The 15,623-nt window shown below is 44.7% G+C and overlaps 1 protein-coding gene across 1 annotated transcript in view; it reads left to right on the top strand.

Moving 5' to 3' along the window:
- RSAD1 (radical S-adenosyl methionine domain containing 1) overlaps positions 1–15,623 on the top strand; it is a 218,393-nt gene that overhangs the window by 127,059 nt on the left and 75,711 nt on the right. Inside the window, exons 4-5 of the mRNA XM_069654886.1 lie at positions 5,500–5,865; positions 6,829–6,892. Of these exons, the coding sequence (XP_069510987.1) occupies positions 5,500–5,865; positions 6,829–6,892 (430 nt within the window). The remainder of the gene's footprint in view (positions 1–5,499; positions 5,866–6,828; positions 6,893–15,623) is intronic.

Consider the following 15,623-nt stretch of genomic DNA (forward strand, 5'->3'; position numbering starts at 1 on the left):
AGGGAACTAGACTCCATAGTCCCCAGGAAATAGAGGAGAAAAGGGTGGGTTGACAAAACCTAGCTGGTTGTTGGCGCTGGCAAGGGGGTTGGTACCCCTTCGTTACTATACAAATCAGTCCGAAGTTTGGTTGGTATGTGCAGGAATATTTATTATTTCAAGTGCAGCATAACACCTGGGGTACAGTGTACCAGGTTAGTGAACCGTAACATTAGAAAAAACAGCCGATGTGAGTGAGTGGTTCAGTGACATGTTGCATGAGATGAAAATCATGATAATTGGAATCATATATCAGTCCAAACATGGTATAACATAGTGGTGACATGTTCATGATGGAAAAGTACATTAGATATTCATACAATATGTGCCATGGTACGACATGAATACAGTGGCATGTTTAGTGCATAAAGATACGTGGTGGGTGGAGTGGATGGCGCAGATTGGTACAGTAAATAAGTGATAGGTGACATCATCAATGATACAGCAGATACATGTTGGGACAAAACATGATAGAAGGTCCGATTTAGACAATAGGTACCAAGGAGAATGGACAAGCGAAAGTGGAAAAAATAAAGATAGGGGAAAAAGTTTTGAAAACGGGAGTTAGGAAGTTGCTGGTTAGACTGAAAGTCACTCAAATATGTCATAGTGCAAAGCTAAGGAAGCCATGCTTACCATTGAAGTTAAGTTGGGTTGGGGGCTCCCATTGGAACAGAGGTGGAACAACCCTAAGTAGGGCGCTGGTAGATGCTGGATAGCAGATTTCTAAAGGGAGAGACAAAGATGTCACTGGAGAAATTGTTGCCCATGGTGTATGCATGGAACAGACAGAGTCACGTTCTCAGGTGCGCTAAGGAGCGCTGGTTGCGGCCAGAAGGTGCTGGTATGCGGCATATATGAGTCGATAAAAAGCGCTTGTTATCAACTGTTAGAGAACGTGACTCTGTCTGTTCCATTTACCCTCTGCTGAACTACTTTCCTTCAAATGATCTACCTCTGCCACATCCACCATTACTATGCATCTGATTTACCGACCTCCCGGTACTACCTCCACCTTCAAAAACAATATATCACATCTTCTGTCCAATAATACGAAAAGTAATTCTCAAGTTATAATCCTAGGCGATTTTAACTTAGGCCTCAATGATCCTAAAGACTTTAAAGGGTCTGCCCTTAAGGACACCATCCCTGAGCTCGGATTCACACATCGTATAACCAGCCCTACTCACAACAAAGGTCGTATGCTTGACTGGCTAGCAGACCTTAACTGCAGCATCAAGGTATTGGCCAATACTCCATGTGCATGGACCGACCACCACCTAATCACATTCACCATTGACAAGGTAGCACCCCTCACTGCACATACACAAGCCCCAGCCATGATGACAAGAATTAAATGGAACCTTACTTCAGAAAACCTGCTACCACTACTATGCCCAATCACTCATCCTACTACCTCCTATTTGGATCCTTCCGATCTAGTGAATCTATATAAGGAAACTATCCTCAAGGCTATAAACACGATAGCACCTCTTAAAATGCAGAAATCCAAACCCTGCGCCCACATTAACAAATGGTACACGCCACACCTAAAGACTCTTAGTAAAGAGAAACATAAAGCGGAAACTGTTTGAAAAAATCCCCATCAGAACAAAACAAAGATATCTTCACTGCGGCCTCATTTAACTATAAAATGGCCATTGTTCTGGCAAACAAAGATAACTTCAATGACTGTATTGCCAAAGCTAATTCCAGTACTAAGGAATTGTTCAATATTCTGAAAGTGCTCGAATCTCCTGCTCCCAGACCTAACTCTTGTACGAAGGACACCCTATGGTATACTAAAATACAGAATGCTCTACAAGATAAAATTACCTTGCTACTACATAAAATATCTACCAAAAAAACCCATATTGACAATGTTACACCACAGGACTTGCTCTCAGCCCCTATTCCCAATATGCCACAATTCAACTTCAAAGCTCTATCAACTAAAGAAGTAGAAATGATCAAACTCAAACCTTCCAATTGTAAGGGTGGTGTCTGTCCGGCTACGCTTATTAAAGAAGATGCCATCGTACTTGCTCCCTTCATCACCACATTCATTAATGCATCATTTGACTCTACCATTGTACCTACTAATTTGAAAGACACATGGGTACTCCCATTATTTAAAAAAAACCCTCTCGGACCCAAACAACCCCTCTAACTACAGACCTATTACCACCGTTCCGTTCCTGCTAAAAATTCTGGATCGTGCAGCATACCTCCAGATACAGCAGTATCTGGAAATCAACAACCTGTTGGGACTAAGACAGTCAGGCTTTAGACCTAGACGTGGGACTGAAACGGTTCTTATCGCCTTAAAGACACAAATTCAGATATTAAAAGATAAAGGGAAATCTGCCCTGCTCCTACTACTCGACTTATCAGCGGCATTTGATTTAGTGAACCATGAAATCCTATCTAAACATTTGTCATCTGCTGCACACTTCTCAGACCAAGCCAACTCTTGGATCAAATCCTTCCTTAGCAATAGATCTATGAGGGTCTTGCACCTTCTGCATCAGCCTTACCTACGCCAGCTACCTGTGGAGTCCCGCAAGGTTCCTGTGTCCCCAACTCTCTACAATGTATTCACCAAGCCTTTATTTGATATACTCGATTATCTGGGTCTCACATATACAAACTATGCAGACGACACCCAGATACTTATCCCCATCACTGGTGACTACGTTGTAGACAGCAAAACACTGAATTACATCTATAGTACTATTCAAATATGGATGGCTAAGCATGGTTTATGTCTAAACGATGACAAAACTGAACTACTCGGCTCTGCAACTAAACTGAATAAATTAGGAACCCCATTCAAAGCCTTCAATATCGACGGTAACACTATTAAAGTAGCTATTGATGTGAAAACATTAGGTATTACATTGACTCTGCACTCTCACTCACGAGACAAACCAATGTCTTAGCTTCATCCACAGCATATGCATGTAAGCTTATCACAGCCTGCCGTCCTTGTTTAACTACAACAAATTGATTTCAGTAGCAAGAGCTCTAGTCTTATCAAAGCTTGACTATTGCAATGCGCTCTATTTAGGAACTTCCCAATACAATATCAATAAAATGCAAGTCATGCAAAATAATGCAGTTAGATCGGCATGTAACATTCCAAGGAAACATCATATTACTGCAATCAGACAGAATTTAAATTGGCTTAACATCAAGAATAGACCTCAAATCGCTTTCACTCACCCGCAAGTGCCTTTATAACCAGGCACCCATATGACACTTATTCACGCCATACATCATCGTGGCCTAGTAGAACAGCGCAATCACACTGTGTCGTCATCCCACGGTTTAACCAACAACGGGCGGGTGGAGTCAGCTTCCCTGCGAAAAAATGAAATGCCCTTCCTATTTCCATAAGAGAAGAACCTTCCATTTTGCTCTTCTGCATCAAGGTCAAAGCCTGGCTCTCGGATCAGGACCATAACCTACCCACCTCATAAAACATGCTTTATAACACTGAGGGTGCCCCCCATTGCCATTACTATATATATGCCCTGTATATATATCATATACCATTGCTTGTATATATTTGACTGAGTAATATTTCTGTATCATACCACTTACTGTTATCTCTATCAACTTGTAGTGTTATCATTTGTACATTCATGACTGTAAAACATGTAAGTTTCAGCGCCCAGATGCCCCAGGGTTTTGGCTGCGCTATACAAATAAATAAAAATACAAAAAATACAAACATTTTTTCTTTAGTTTTAGTTTGCCAGGTAACGACATTCTCGTTAGGATAGGGATAGATAGGCGTTTGTCTCACCCCGGTTTTATTTGAATAAATATGGCATATTTTGAGAAAACTTCAGCCTTGTGTCTGTTTCTCGTTTATGAACCCTCACAGTTCTAATTTCAAGTCGTAAAGTAAACTTACTTGCAAAATCAATGTTGTTCAGTAGGATACCAAGCTTTGCGGCGAACACATATAATCAAGGAGAGCTGATAAAAGGCAGCAGTGAGGCAGTGCTGTTCCTTGACGGCTTTACCTAGATAAATGGCATTTGAAATGTACATTATGTTGTGAAAACCCATTTTATCCTGTGGGCCACAGAAATTAGTACCAAGGCAGCTGATCAAAACCGGGGATTATAGGAATCATACCCCCAAATCAGGATTGGCTGGGAAGGAAATTAGTTAGCCTGATGGTCCTGGGTGGTTGGATTTATGCCCTATATAACTAGCTTCACAGGACAGAAGAGAGACTGGCCACAGAGAAAACCAGAGGCTGCGGTCCTAAAGAAGCCACATGGTGGCAGAGTTAGAGGCCAAACTGATTCATAAGACTTTATTGCTTGGGTAAGAGAAAGCATGCAGCTATTTTATTGCATGGGGCATAACAGTAGATCTGTCTATGGGCCTCGAATTGGCACTTAACCAATTTTTCCGAATTCACATTTTTCATGCTTGCTCCAGTGATTTAGAGGTACAATGAGCTACAAGGCTAAACTGCTTTAGTAAGAAGCAAACCGCTTTCACAAAAGAAGAAGTATACATGAACATACTTAATATGTTTCTATTTCTGAATATAAAATACACTTTATTACTTTGTTACAAGTGTAAATAGTTTTTGGATTAATGATAACAGTTTGTAGGTAAGACATTGATAGCATCTAATTTTTATTATAAGCACAAGGGTAATAAGAATTAGTTAATAGAAATACTCGAGGAAGTCCCATGACAATATTGCTATTGATTAGTAAGCCTGTCTGGTGCCCAGATATAGAGGTTTGTTTCTCTTGCACTAAGCACAGAGATCATACTCTCTCTACACCCTTGCACCTGATAAAGCAGTATTCCCTGCTGAAAAACCTGCCACAGCTAGGTGAGCATTTAGAGCGCCTTTGGTGTTGAAGGTTGTGCTCTGGTATTCAGAGTATGATGAAAATCATAGCGCTGCGAAGCCCAAGACAGTAAAGCACACATCACTATACCAAAATTCCACATTAGATACAGCATGTAAACTACTATCCTACGTTGGAACTCTGCATAGCTCCCAAAGCCATTCCTAGTAAAACACCTATTCTCACCATCTAAAGTGTCAATGGTATTAATTGGCTCTTTCCTGCAGTGCCTCTCCCTCCTGAAGCAACAAGCTTCACTCACTCATAAACTTCATCTGCTCCCACTTTCAATCTGCTTGTCTCCTGCAGTCACCATATCTCCCAGTGAACTTGGATACTTCCGCAACCCTCCACTTCCTTCTATTCCTTCTGCAAACATCCTGCCATACCCATCTTTGTGTCGCCTACCTCTCTCCTGCAATCCCCAGACTCCCTTCACTCCTTCCACTGGATTGCCCAAACCGGTCCCACTTCTATCAGCTTAATTTGGAATATCCTGGTTACTCGTATTGCCAGTACAGTTTCTAGGAAAATATAACTGAACACTATGACTTTGTGTTTATTTGTACAGTCTCTAGATGATGCCCAGCTGAGAATCTTGGGGCGGACCCATACAGCCAGCAATGCACTCAAGACTCTGCAGGAGAGCAAGAGGCTCTTTCCAGGCCGCACCTCTGTGGACCTCATCTTTGGGCTTCCGGGCCAGACAGTGACTTCTTGGACGCAGTGCCTGAAGGACCTGCTGGCGCTATCAGATGATCATGTATCTATCTACCAGCTGACCCTGGAGAGGGGCACTGCACTCTTTCGAGATGTCCAGAAGGGGGTCCTGCGTATTCCTGGTCCGGAGGAGACTGCGGATATGTATGAGGCAGCCAGGTACATTCTAAAGGACGCTGGATTCCGTCAGTACGAAGTGTCCAACTTTGCCAGGAATGTAAGTATGCATAGTTTGAAAGATGGCCCGCCCTATCAACGTTCCTCATGAATAATGTTCGGTTTACATTTTGATTTTATATATTTATTGTTTGCTTATTAGGCGCTTATACAATAAGACAGCCTTTTAGTTTATTGGACTATGTTATGTTATCTTGCATTTATATAGCGCCTCCTGCCATATATTATGGCGTTGAAGCGCTGGAAGTAGAATGATCCTACAGCAGACACGTATCGCCAGCTTTTGTACCGTAGAGATCCTTTTTTAGAGGCATGCATTAATCTCTGGACCTCTGGAAGCTACATGACTAAGGAAGCGGAAAGCATTACAGAGGACGAATCTGCCCCTGAATTCCAGGAGATTGCACTTTGGTGTAACTAGCAAACCTCATCTGGGCTTCTTTCTTTCCATGATGGGGAAGGTTGGCAGTGAGTACTGTGGCCCTCCGGAGCATTTGTATCAGTCTCCGACCAACCATGAATGTTGCTATTCAGCCTGATAGTAGCGAGCAGGGGCAATAATGTGGCTGGTGCTATAAGGTACAGGCCAGTAGTAGTGAGATCTGTTTCTTCAGGTCCCCCTCTTTTTCTCAGGGGATATGAATGCAGAGAGGAATTGGCCCTCACAAAATCTTAGATGATGATGATCAGTTTGCAGCACTTTCCCTTATTATCAGGTGATAATCCCAGGAGTGATCATGGGAGTGCAGCATTCCCACTTTGATATTTGGGGTTAGGGGCGTCCAAGGAGTGCAGCATTACCCCCCTATAATCTGATTGATGGTGATCGTGGGAGTCCGGCATTGTCTATGATTACGGGAGGGAAGCAGCGCCCAATTCAAGCTGCTGTGTTAGTATATTATTCCTGGTTCTGCGCAGAGGATGCCAGGACTCTCTCCTCTGGCAGGTAGGAGTTGATTGATCTCATGCTTAGAGTTTATCTCTTGGTTTCTTTCCCCTGCAGGGAGCACTGAGCACCCACAACCAGACATACTGGCTCGGGAGGCAATACATCGGTATCGGACCAGGTGAGGACACAGTGTGATGAGGACACTTCCACATGAGCAGTGATGGAAAATGAAAATGTGTATCTTGGGTCTCACATTGGAGATAGTGGTTAGTGGTGAATAGGTGATGTTGATGCAGGGCCATGGGGACCGGATCTGAGAGATTGCTCAGGTGAAGTTTACTTCAACAAGTCCTAATGTCAACAGCGCGTTAGTGTTGACATTTTCCATCGAGGCTGTGATACAAATAATGGACAGGGCCGGCTGTTATACTGTAAGCCAGTTAGTTTTATGCCTTTGCGCCCTAATACCTTTGGGTCTGGTGCGCAATATAAATAATAAAACAAACAAACAAACAGTGAATGTAATCTGCACTCACAGACCAAACTCCATTTACCTGCAGATCTCCCTCTTCTATCAGGAGGAGGTGGCCTCAAGTTTAGCGAGCCAGGTCTTTCCTTTACACATTTATGTATGGGAGAGGACTTTTTTCTAAACCTCCCAAGTCCTCTTCCCCCCCCAAAGCTCCTGTTTTGTTGCATGTATAACTGATAAACCGAGGACTACTAGCTGTTGGTGGTCCTTTGGATATCCGTGAACTTGTGGGCATATGCCATCTTTTATGCCATATAACTGGCAAACACTCCAGAGATGATTTTTAGTAACCAAGGAACACAATTTATAAATTATTCTCACTGCTATGTGGACCCAAGGGTGACTTTGTACCTGTGACACTACAGGTATTGGAGTACTTTGAGACCTATTGAAGCTTTTCACAAAATCGTCACTGACCTGTAATTACCTGTATAGTTTGGTATCAGGGGGTCTTCAATATGGGCTCAACTATGCCACTTTTCTGACTTGTTTAGGAGAGAACCTTTTATTTAATAAAAGGAGATATTAAAGATTCCTGAAATTAATGGGCTAAACTCTTTTGCATAATTCCCAGTAAACCAGGTTGGCAACGGGTGGATTTGGGTTTCCGTAGGACCTAATCTGCTGGAAAAGTCTAAAAGCATGGAATTGAAAACTTTTTGTCCCCCTCACTACCCTGGAACAGTTTCCTGGTGTGCGATTGTTGGACAGTGCATTTGGGGAGGAGGGGATGGGGTACATGAGGACTCACTGGTTTAACAGTCACCTCAATGCCAACTTTTTGTTTCTTAAATTTGATTTTGAAATATTTCAGACAGATCTTGGCATGACTGCTCTCTAGGGTGCATAGGATTTGATTTCCTAACACGGTTTCTTTTTCTTGTGCCGCTATTATTCCTTGCCTACGATGTAGTCTGTTTGAAGACAACTATTCCTTTGAGAAACAGTACACAGTATCTTATGTATTACTTGGAGTACCTCTGGAGAATTCTGGCAATGCATGGCCTTCCTCTACTGCAACAGGAATTAGCCTGACAAATGTCAGCTGGTTAAGCACGAGTACAGTCACTATTTATGTTTTTGGGAGAAAATGTGTTTTTTCATCATGGGACTACTGGAAGGCTACAACCAAAATAAATGTAGGATATGGCACAAACACACACAATAAGTAAGATTACTCCCAAAAATATATTGAAATGCATAGTCCAAATTGGCCCTGCGCATATCCAGCCCTACAAATAAGCAGCAAGCAAGTCACTTCTACTCCCTAAAAATAGGCAATTACTCTCGACAAAAATATACTCCCAACAAAAAAAGGGAACCGTGGACACCTAGGAGCTTGCCCACTACTTCCACCCTCATGGGTTCATCAATAGCACACAGGTCAGTCCAAGAGTGCGCAGTAGTCCGTCTTCAGGATCATCTGATCATACATAGGATCATCTGATCATACATGAAAGTCTCCAGGAACGAGAAACGGTCCACTAAAGTTATAGTTCCTAATATCTTCTTCTTGCTCGTAGGGAAAGGCACACAGTTAATGCCCCTCTCACTAACATAGCTCCCATGCATCCAATAGTGGACGCTCTGCTGCTTCTGGAAAAATATCTATTCTATACTTAAGACCTATTAATAATGTGCTCAACATCTGAAAGAATATGGCATGAAGCACTTTAAGCAATATAATATTCATTTTAGCAGACCTAATATACTGTTCAGGACCAGGGGTGGTCCTAGACAAGTAATTGCATTTATCGCCCATTGTAAGCCTTTGGATTGCATAAATATTACACGTCTTTATAGGTCATCACAGTATGAAAACAGAATTTGTAGACCAGAGACCCTTGAGCCAAACTGGACTAGTGCACCCTGAACATTCCTTGAGTGACACTAAGAGTGCACCTCCCCCCTCTGGCATTACTACGACTGGTACTGGGCACCCTCACCTCACACACTGGACCCATAACCTCCACAGACTTTTATGAAATAATCATGCAAAAAAGCACAATCCCCTTTAGAGCCTCCCTCATTGTTTGCTGTTTTGGGCAGTGCCTCTTGCAGTAAGTACAGAAAAGGTCACATTGTAGTGCACCTGTGGGTGGAGAAAATAAGGGGATGGATTTGAAAGGATTTGCACTGAAGCAAATCAGGTGCTGGCCATAACGATCTCAGATTTGTAGCTGCTACCTTATATTTGATTACAAACCTTCAAACGGGAGAAAATCAGAAGATGCCCCTGTGCAAATCCTTGAGGTTGCATTTACACATGAGAATATCAGCCACGCGCCAGGCTTTTCCTGATTTGCTCTCGTTTTGTGAATCGTGTAAATCTGAGATGCCGACGGGCATGCCTTACTTTGAGCCTGTAGAAACCTTTGGGAATCTACATGAACATCACTTGCGCTCCATGTCGAAGACGCTGGGTGATTAACTCTGCCTTGTACTACTAACTCTGCCTTTTGCCTTTCCATCCCAATCCTACCTGCCAGAAGCATACTAGTTTCAATGAGTGCAAAATGGGTGGGTATGCACAAGATCCAATGGAAACCATGTTTCGTTGGATTTTACCTTTGCCATTTTGGATAAGATTCCCTGCATAGAGGGGAACCACCGCAGGAAATCGGCTGATTACATTTCCCTGTCAGTGGTCGAAGTGTAAAATAAAAAGTAGTGGAACAATGCTCTCTCTGCCCCAATCCCTTTCTGCCCACCCCCTTTTCTATTCCCTTCACTCCCCCATACCCACTGTCTCGCCCCCCAATTCAAACCCTATACCTGGTTCTTTCCTTTCCTTCACTCCACAAAGCACATTTCTAGCAAGACTGACGAAAACATAGTGAAAGAATATGCATTTAAATAAGCACCATCAGTGTGTCATTTCCCCCTAACCCTCGCTTTGCACCTTTATGCAGCCTTCCCTTCACCCACCATTCGCACGTCTTAAAGGACATGCCCATACATATAGCCACACACACCCCTCCCATTACCTGCAAACACAACTGCCCCTACAACAATTCGCAGATCGCTGCCGAGCTGGGCAATTTTAATGCTTGGGAATGAACTTTATGTCCCAAGCAGTCGATTGAAATAAAGCTAATCCCTCATCTGCTAGATAGCGCAATTAGATGTAGCACTGGATGGAACGGTACTTCGGGTCACATAAAGTAATTGAACAATGACAGATTTCCCTGAACAGTAAGTTTTCTCTTGGAGCAACGTTTCCTCTATATTCTATGGACCCCCAAACTTTTTGCTTTTGTTTTTACACCCCCTGACTTTTTACAGTGGAGTAAAGCCTCCATTGGCCTTTTGCTCATTTGTTATAGGGAAACTGACCAGTCTTTCAGACTGTCAGTACTGGGAAACTATGTTTCCCTTTTTCTTTTTCCCCCTAGACGTAGCAACATCGGAATACTAGGGATACCCGAAGGGCAAGAAGGTGCTAACCCGACTGGATATGTGGAGACACTGCTGTAGCAGGAAATTGGAGCGGATCGTCTGTCACAGGGCTTCGCTGTCGAAAGGGCCCACCGACCCCTCCAAAAGAGACTGCCACCGGGCTCATACCCCTGTCCGATGAGAGCGAAAATCCTTAATTTTCAAGACCGAGAGACCATACTCAAACACTCAAGAGAGGGCGGAGTGATAGAGCGCGATAACTCCAAAATAACCATATACCCTGATAACACGCCAGCAGTGCAGAAGGCGAGGTACTCTTTTGTTCCGATCATGGCTTGACTTCGGCAATTAGATTTGAAGTATATGCTTCTCTACCCATCTAGACTGAAGGTGAAATTTAAGGGACGAGCTGTATTCCTGGAAACTCCGGCCGCCGCCACCATGTGGATGGAGCACAACAACTTGGCGGATGATACGGAAGCGGCCATTTGAAGTACTCTGGAGTTGCGACAGTAGCAGGCGAGGAAGGACGCAATCACCCGTGGCCAATAATGATGAAGTGCATCACTGAAGCGACATACCACTGGAACACTATGCAATGATGGAACAGCCATAGGGCATGCTCGGCCTCCCCAACTGAGCACAAAATCCTACCCACGAGACGATTAGTGCAGGGCTGTTGCTAGCACGAGAATACTTACGCCTGAAACCCAGGACGGGGCCATAGGGCGCTGGGGTGCCTGAGCGCTGCAAATGGAACGCAGAAGCTGGGCGTAACTGTTTGGTTTACGTTGTTTGTTATAACTGTTGCACTGTCTTCGTACCAAGGAAACACAATGGGGTAAGTGTTGTGAACCCTAGCAAACAAGGAGACAAGAAGTGGCATGTCTGGGCTGGGCTGTGCCCAAGGCAAGTCTACTGGAAACAGCGTGCTGAGCTCTGGAGCGAGCTAATAGGGGTGTACAAGCACAAAAATGTCGGCATCACTTAGGGTACTGACATGGAATGTGAGGGGGATGGACACATACCCGCCTAGAAACTGCATTAAGTCATTCTTACAAAGGAAAAAGTTTCAATAGCCCTCATACAGGAAACCCACCTCCCGGATGACTCCATGGCTAAACTGAAGGAATGCTGGAGAGGGCAGGAACAGGGTGCGCCATACTCCATATATGCAAGAGGGGTGTACACATGGGCTAACCCAGAGGTTCCCTTCCAACTACTGGGAACAGAGACAGATAACGAGGGCAGATATGTGATAATCTGGGGTGTCATAGAACAGACCAAAATTTGCATACTTCCCCAACCATGGCATACCTGCACAACTCAAACAACTATGTGCAAAAGTAACACATCATCGGGATGGTTTTTTCATATGGGGGTGTGATTTCAACTGCGTAAAAGAAGTAGCTCTAGACAGATCTGACCAACCGCAACACCAAATTAACACAACCTCCCAGACACTCACAACAATGGAACATTTCGACCTAGTGGACATTTGGCGTAAAATGCACCCCACAGAGAGATGCTACTCACACTACTCATCTCCTCACAATTTGTACACCAGGATAGACTATTTTTTCATAGATAGGGACCCGATGTCACAAATAGAATCTGCACAGTACCTGGGCAGGTCGATATCAGACCACCCACCCCTAGTGATACACTGGACGACCAGAGGCCCTAGACCCCCTATACCACTATGGCAAATGCCCACCAAAGCCCTCTCGGACCCGATCTTCAGAGAAGACCTTGGGATAAACTTGTCGAATTCGTACACATTAATCAGGGCAGAGTGGGACGATGGAGCACGCTATGGGAAACACTGAAGTGGTAACTAGAGGGGAAACAATAGCGTGAGCAGGCGGCATTTGGAAAATGTCAAAGGTGAAGTTGGAAACTAAGGAAGAGGAAACCAGACACCTGGAAGCTAATACCCGGGGAACCAGGGAGGAGAAAACAAAACAGAGGGAAGCAAGAAATGACTGCCAAGAGACATGGGAGAGACTATTTACGTTTGACTATGCAGCGCGCACTTCCAGGGCGCATATGGAGGCAGACAAACTGAGTAGACTATTGGCATGGTGGTGCAAGTGAGAACACCCGAAGCATATCACAACTAGCCTTAGGGATGAAGAGGGGGTGATACACAGAACACAAGCATCAATTAACGACACCTTTGCAGCCTTCTACTCTAAACTGTATGCCCATAGGACCCCAGTGTCGCAAACAGATATCCGAGACACAATGGAGGAGATGGGCCTCCGAAAATTGAGCAAAACGCAGCAAGAAGCATTAGATGAGGCTATCACCACTGAGGATGTGACAGAACCTATCAGATCCCTGGCCACTTGTAAAACCCCCGGTAGCGGTGGACTCCCACCGGAGTTCTACAAAGCCTATGAGCCGACCATGACCCCACTATTGCACAAAGTATTTAAAGAAGCATATGAGACATGAACGCTGCCTGCAAGCATGAGGGAAACACTGATAGTTCTGATACCCAAGCCAAATAAGCCTGCGGACGACTGTGATTCATATCGGCCACTGGCAATGTTAAATTACGATAGTAAAATACTGACCACCATACTGGCTAAGAGGCTGGCCACAGTGGTGGGGGCCTAATACATGAAGACCAGAACGGATTTGTCCCTGGCCGCAACACAACGGCTAACCTGCAGAGACTCCAACACATTATGGCACAAACCTCAGAGAGCGAGGAACACATGGCGATACTGTCACTGGATGCTATCAAAGCGTTCGATTCCATATACTGGGAATGGCTAATTGAAGTATTAAGGGAGTTTGGGTTCGGTGAGGGCTTTTTAAGATGGGTCAAGGTACTATACAACGCTCCAATGGCTGGGGTGAAGACTGGGAGATTAGTGTCGAAGGCTTGGGCAATTCAAAGAGGCACCAGACAAGGCTGCCCGCTCTCACCCTTGCTATATATCCTTGGGCTTGAACCGGCTGCGATATATTTCAGGAAACAGTTATTTGACTCGGGGATAAAGGTTGGAGGGAGATACAACATAATCTCACTATATGCCGATGACATACTCTTATACCTGAGAGACCCACATATAAATGCCCCACTGATGCTAGAGGTATTGGATAACTATGCGCGGTTCTCGGGGGATACGGTTCAGCAGACAAAAAGACAAAAGTCCAGTGCTTTTCCATTGGCGGGACTAAGAGAGGTGAGCGTCCCAAACCTACCAGAGGTGGGGATACGCTGGCAACCAGTCGAGTTCAGGTACTTGGGAGTCAACATCAACCACACCCCAGAGTTCACTCACGAACGCAACACAGCGGTAATAACACAAGGTCTACGTAACTCGATGAAATTCTGGTCCAAACTGCCGCTATCAATGATGGGTAGAGCAGCCATCACCAATATGATTATATTACCGAGATTTCTGTACCACTTCCAGATTATGTGCCACTACATCAGACCAGCATTCTTTAGAAAACTTGATGCACTACTCAGAGAATTCCTGTGGGGCCCATCCCGTCATAAGATATCACTAGCCACGCTGACACTCCCATACAAGGTGGGGGGTATACAACTACCTGATTTCGAAAGGTACTACCTGGTGGCACAATTTAGCCATGTCACCAAATGGCTGTCAGACGAGACCACAGCCGAAACTGGTCTCCTCCAACGGTTGGTTGCACCGGCACATCTTAAAGAAATCCTATGCAACCCACCAACGGGCCTCCCAAACACTCCCATGATTGCCGCCTTCGGCAGACAGACGCGTGTGGAACAGGACTAGATTGTTACTTCAACTACAGCATCCATACTCACCCGACATCCCGATACTAGCGGATGTTTGCAAGGTGCCTGCCGACCTTCCCACAGCGCGGTACTGGGAAAGGGTAGGATTGTACACCTGGGGAAACTTGTACGAAGAGGGTGCATTCAGGGACTTTGACACACTGCATACACAAGAAGGGCTGACCAACGGTCAATTTTTATGGTACCAGCAGATTAAGCATGTAGCCAAAAATAAATGGGATGATTGGCCAGAAAAGTCGACGCAGAATCCCCTACTCAAAGAGATGTACAACTTGAATGATGGATGGAGACCGGTCTCTCGGCTATATGGTCAACTAATAGGCCCAACCCCCGTAGCGCCACATTAAAGGAGAAGTGGGAGAAAGACTTAGCTGCCACTATCACTGAAAAGGAATGGGAGAGGGCACTAATACACCCGAAAGAAGTGTCCAGAAACACCAGATTCAGGCTAATTCAACTGAGTGTCGTATATAGGACCTATATGACCACCCTCAGGGTAACTGGCTTTGGCAAACAAACAAGTTCAACATGCCCCTGGTGTAGTAATGAAGAGGCCAGCTTGATCCACAGGTTTTGGGAGTGCTGGAACATACAGACTTTCTGAGCTAAAATAGAACGTACCTGCAGAAAAGCAGGTGTGATCAGATACAAGTTGGTCCCTGAAGGAATGCGTCCTAGGCACATACCCCCGACTGAGCAAACATAGACATATGGTGAAATTGATGGACCTGGTGTGCATATTAGCAAAAAGGGCAATCGCAATGGCGTGGAAAACACCTAAGGGCCTGCAGTATGAGAGGTGGAGCAGCGAACTAGAACGCTGGGCCACAGCAGAAACTGCAGCCTGGGGCACAGGAGCGAATAGAACCAAGGGGGATATCAGTGTCACGTTTGTGGAATGGAAAGTGCTAATAAGAGACATATTCCTTCCAGCGGACGATAGACCTCCCTGAAAATCGAAGCTAAATACAGCAAAGATGCGATGCAGCATAAAAAAGTGCGCTAAAATGCTCCCCTGATACGAGCCCCCCCACGAAAGATATCACGACACTTGGTACAACCCCCTACGAGGTCACGCTGGACCCTACTTTGGGAAAGAAGACAGTCTCTGTTTGTTGTTGTTACATGTTTAACTTGTTGTTACGCCACAGTACTATGACTGATAATTGCTACAAG

The sequence above is a fragment of the Ambystoma mexicanum genome, chromosome 3q (genome assembly GCF_040938575.1).
Source record: "Ambystoma mexicanum isolate Mex_15411 chromosome 3q, UKY_AmexF1_1, whole genome shotgun sequence".
Classification (NCBI taxonomy): Eukaryota; Metazoa; Chordata; class Amphibia; order Caudata; family Ambystomatidae; genus Ambystoma; species Ambystoma mexicanum.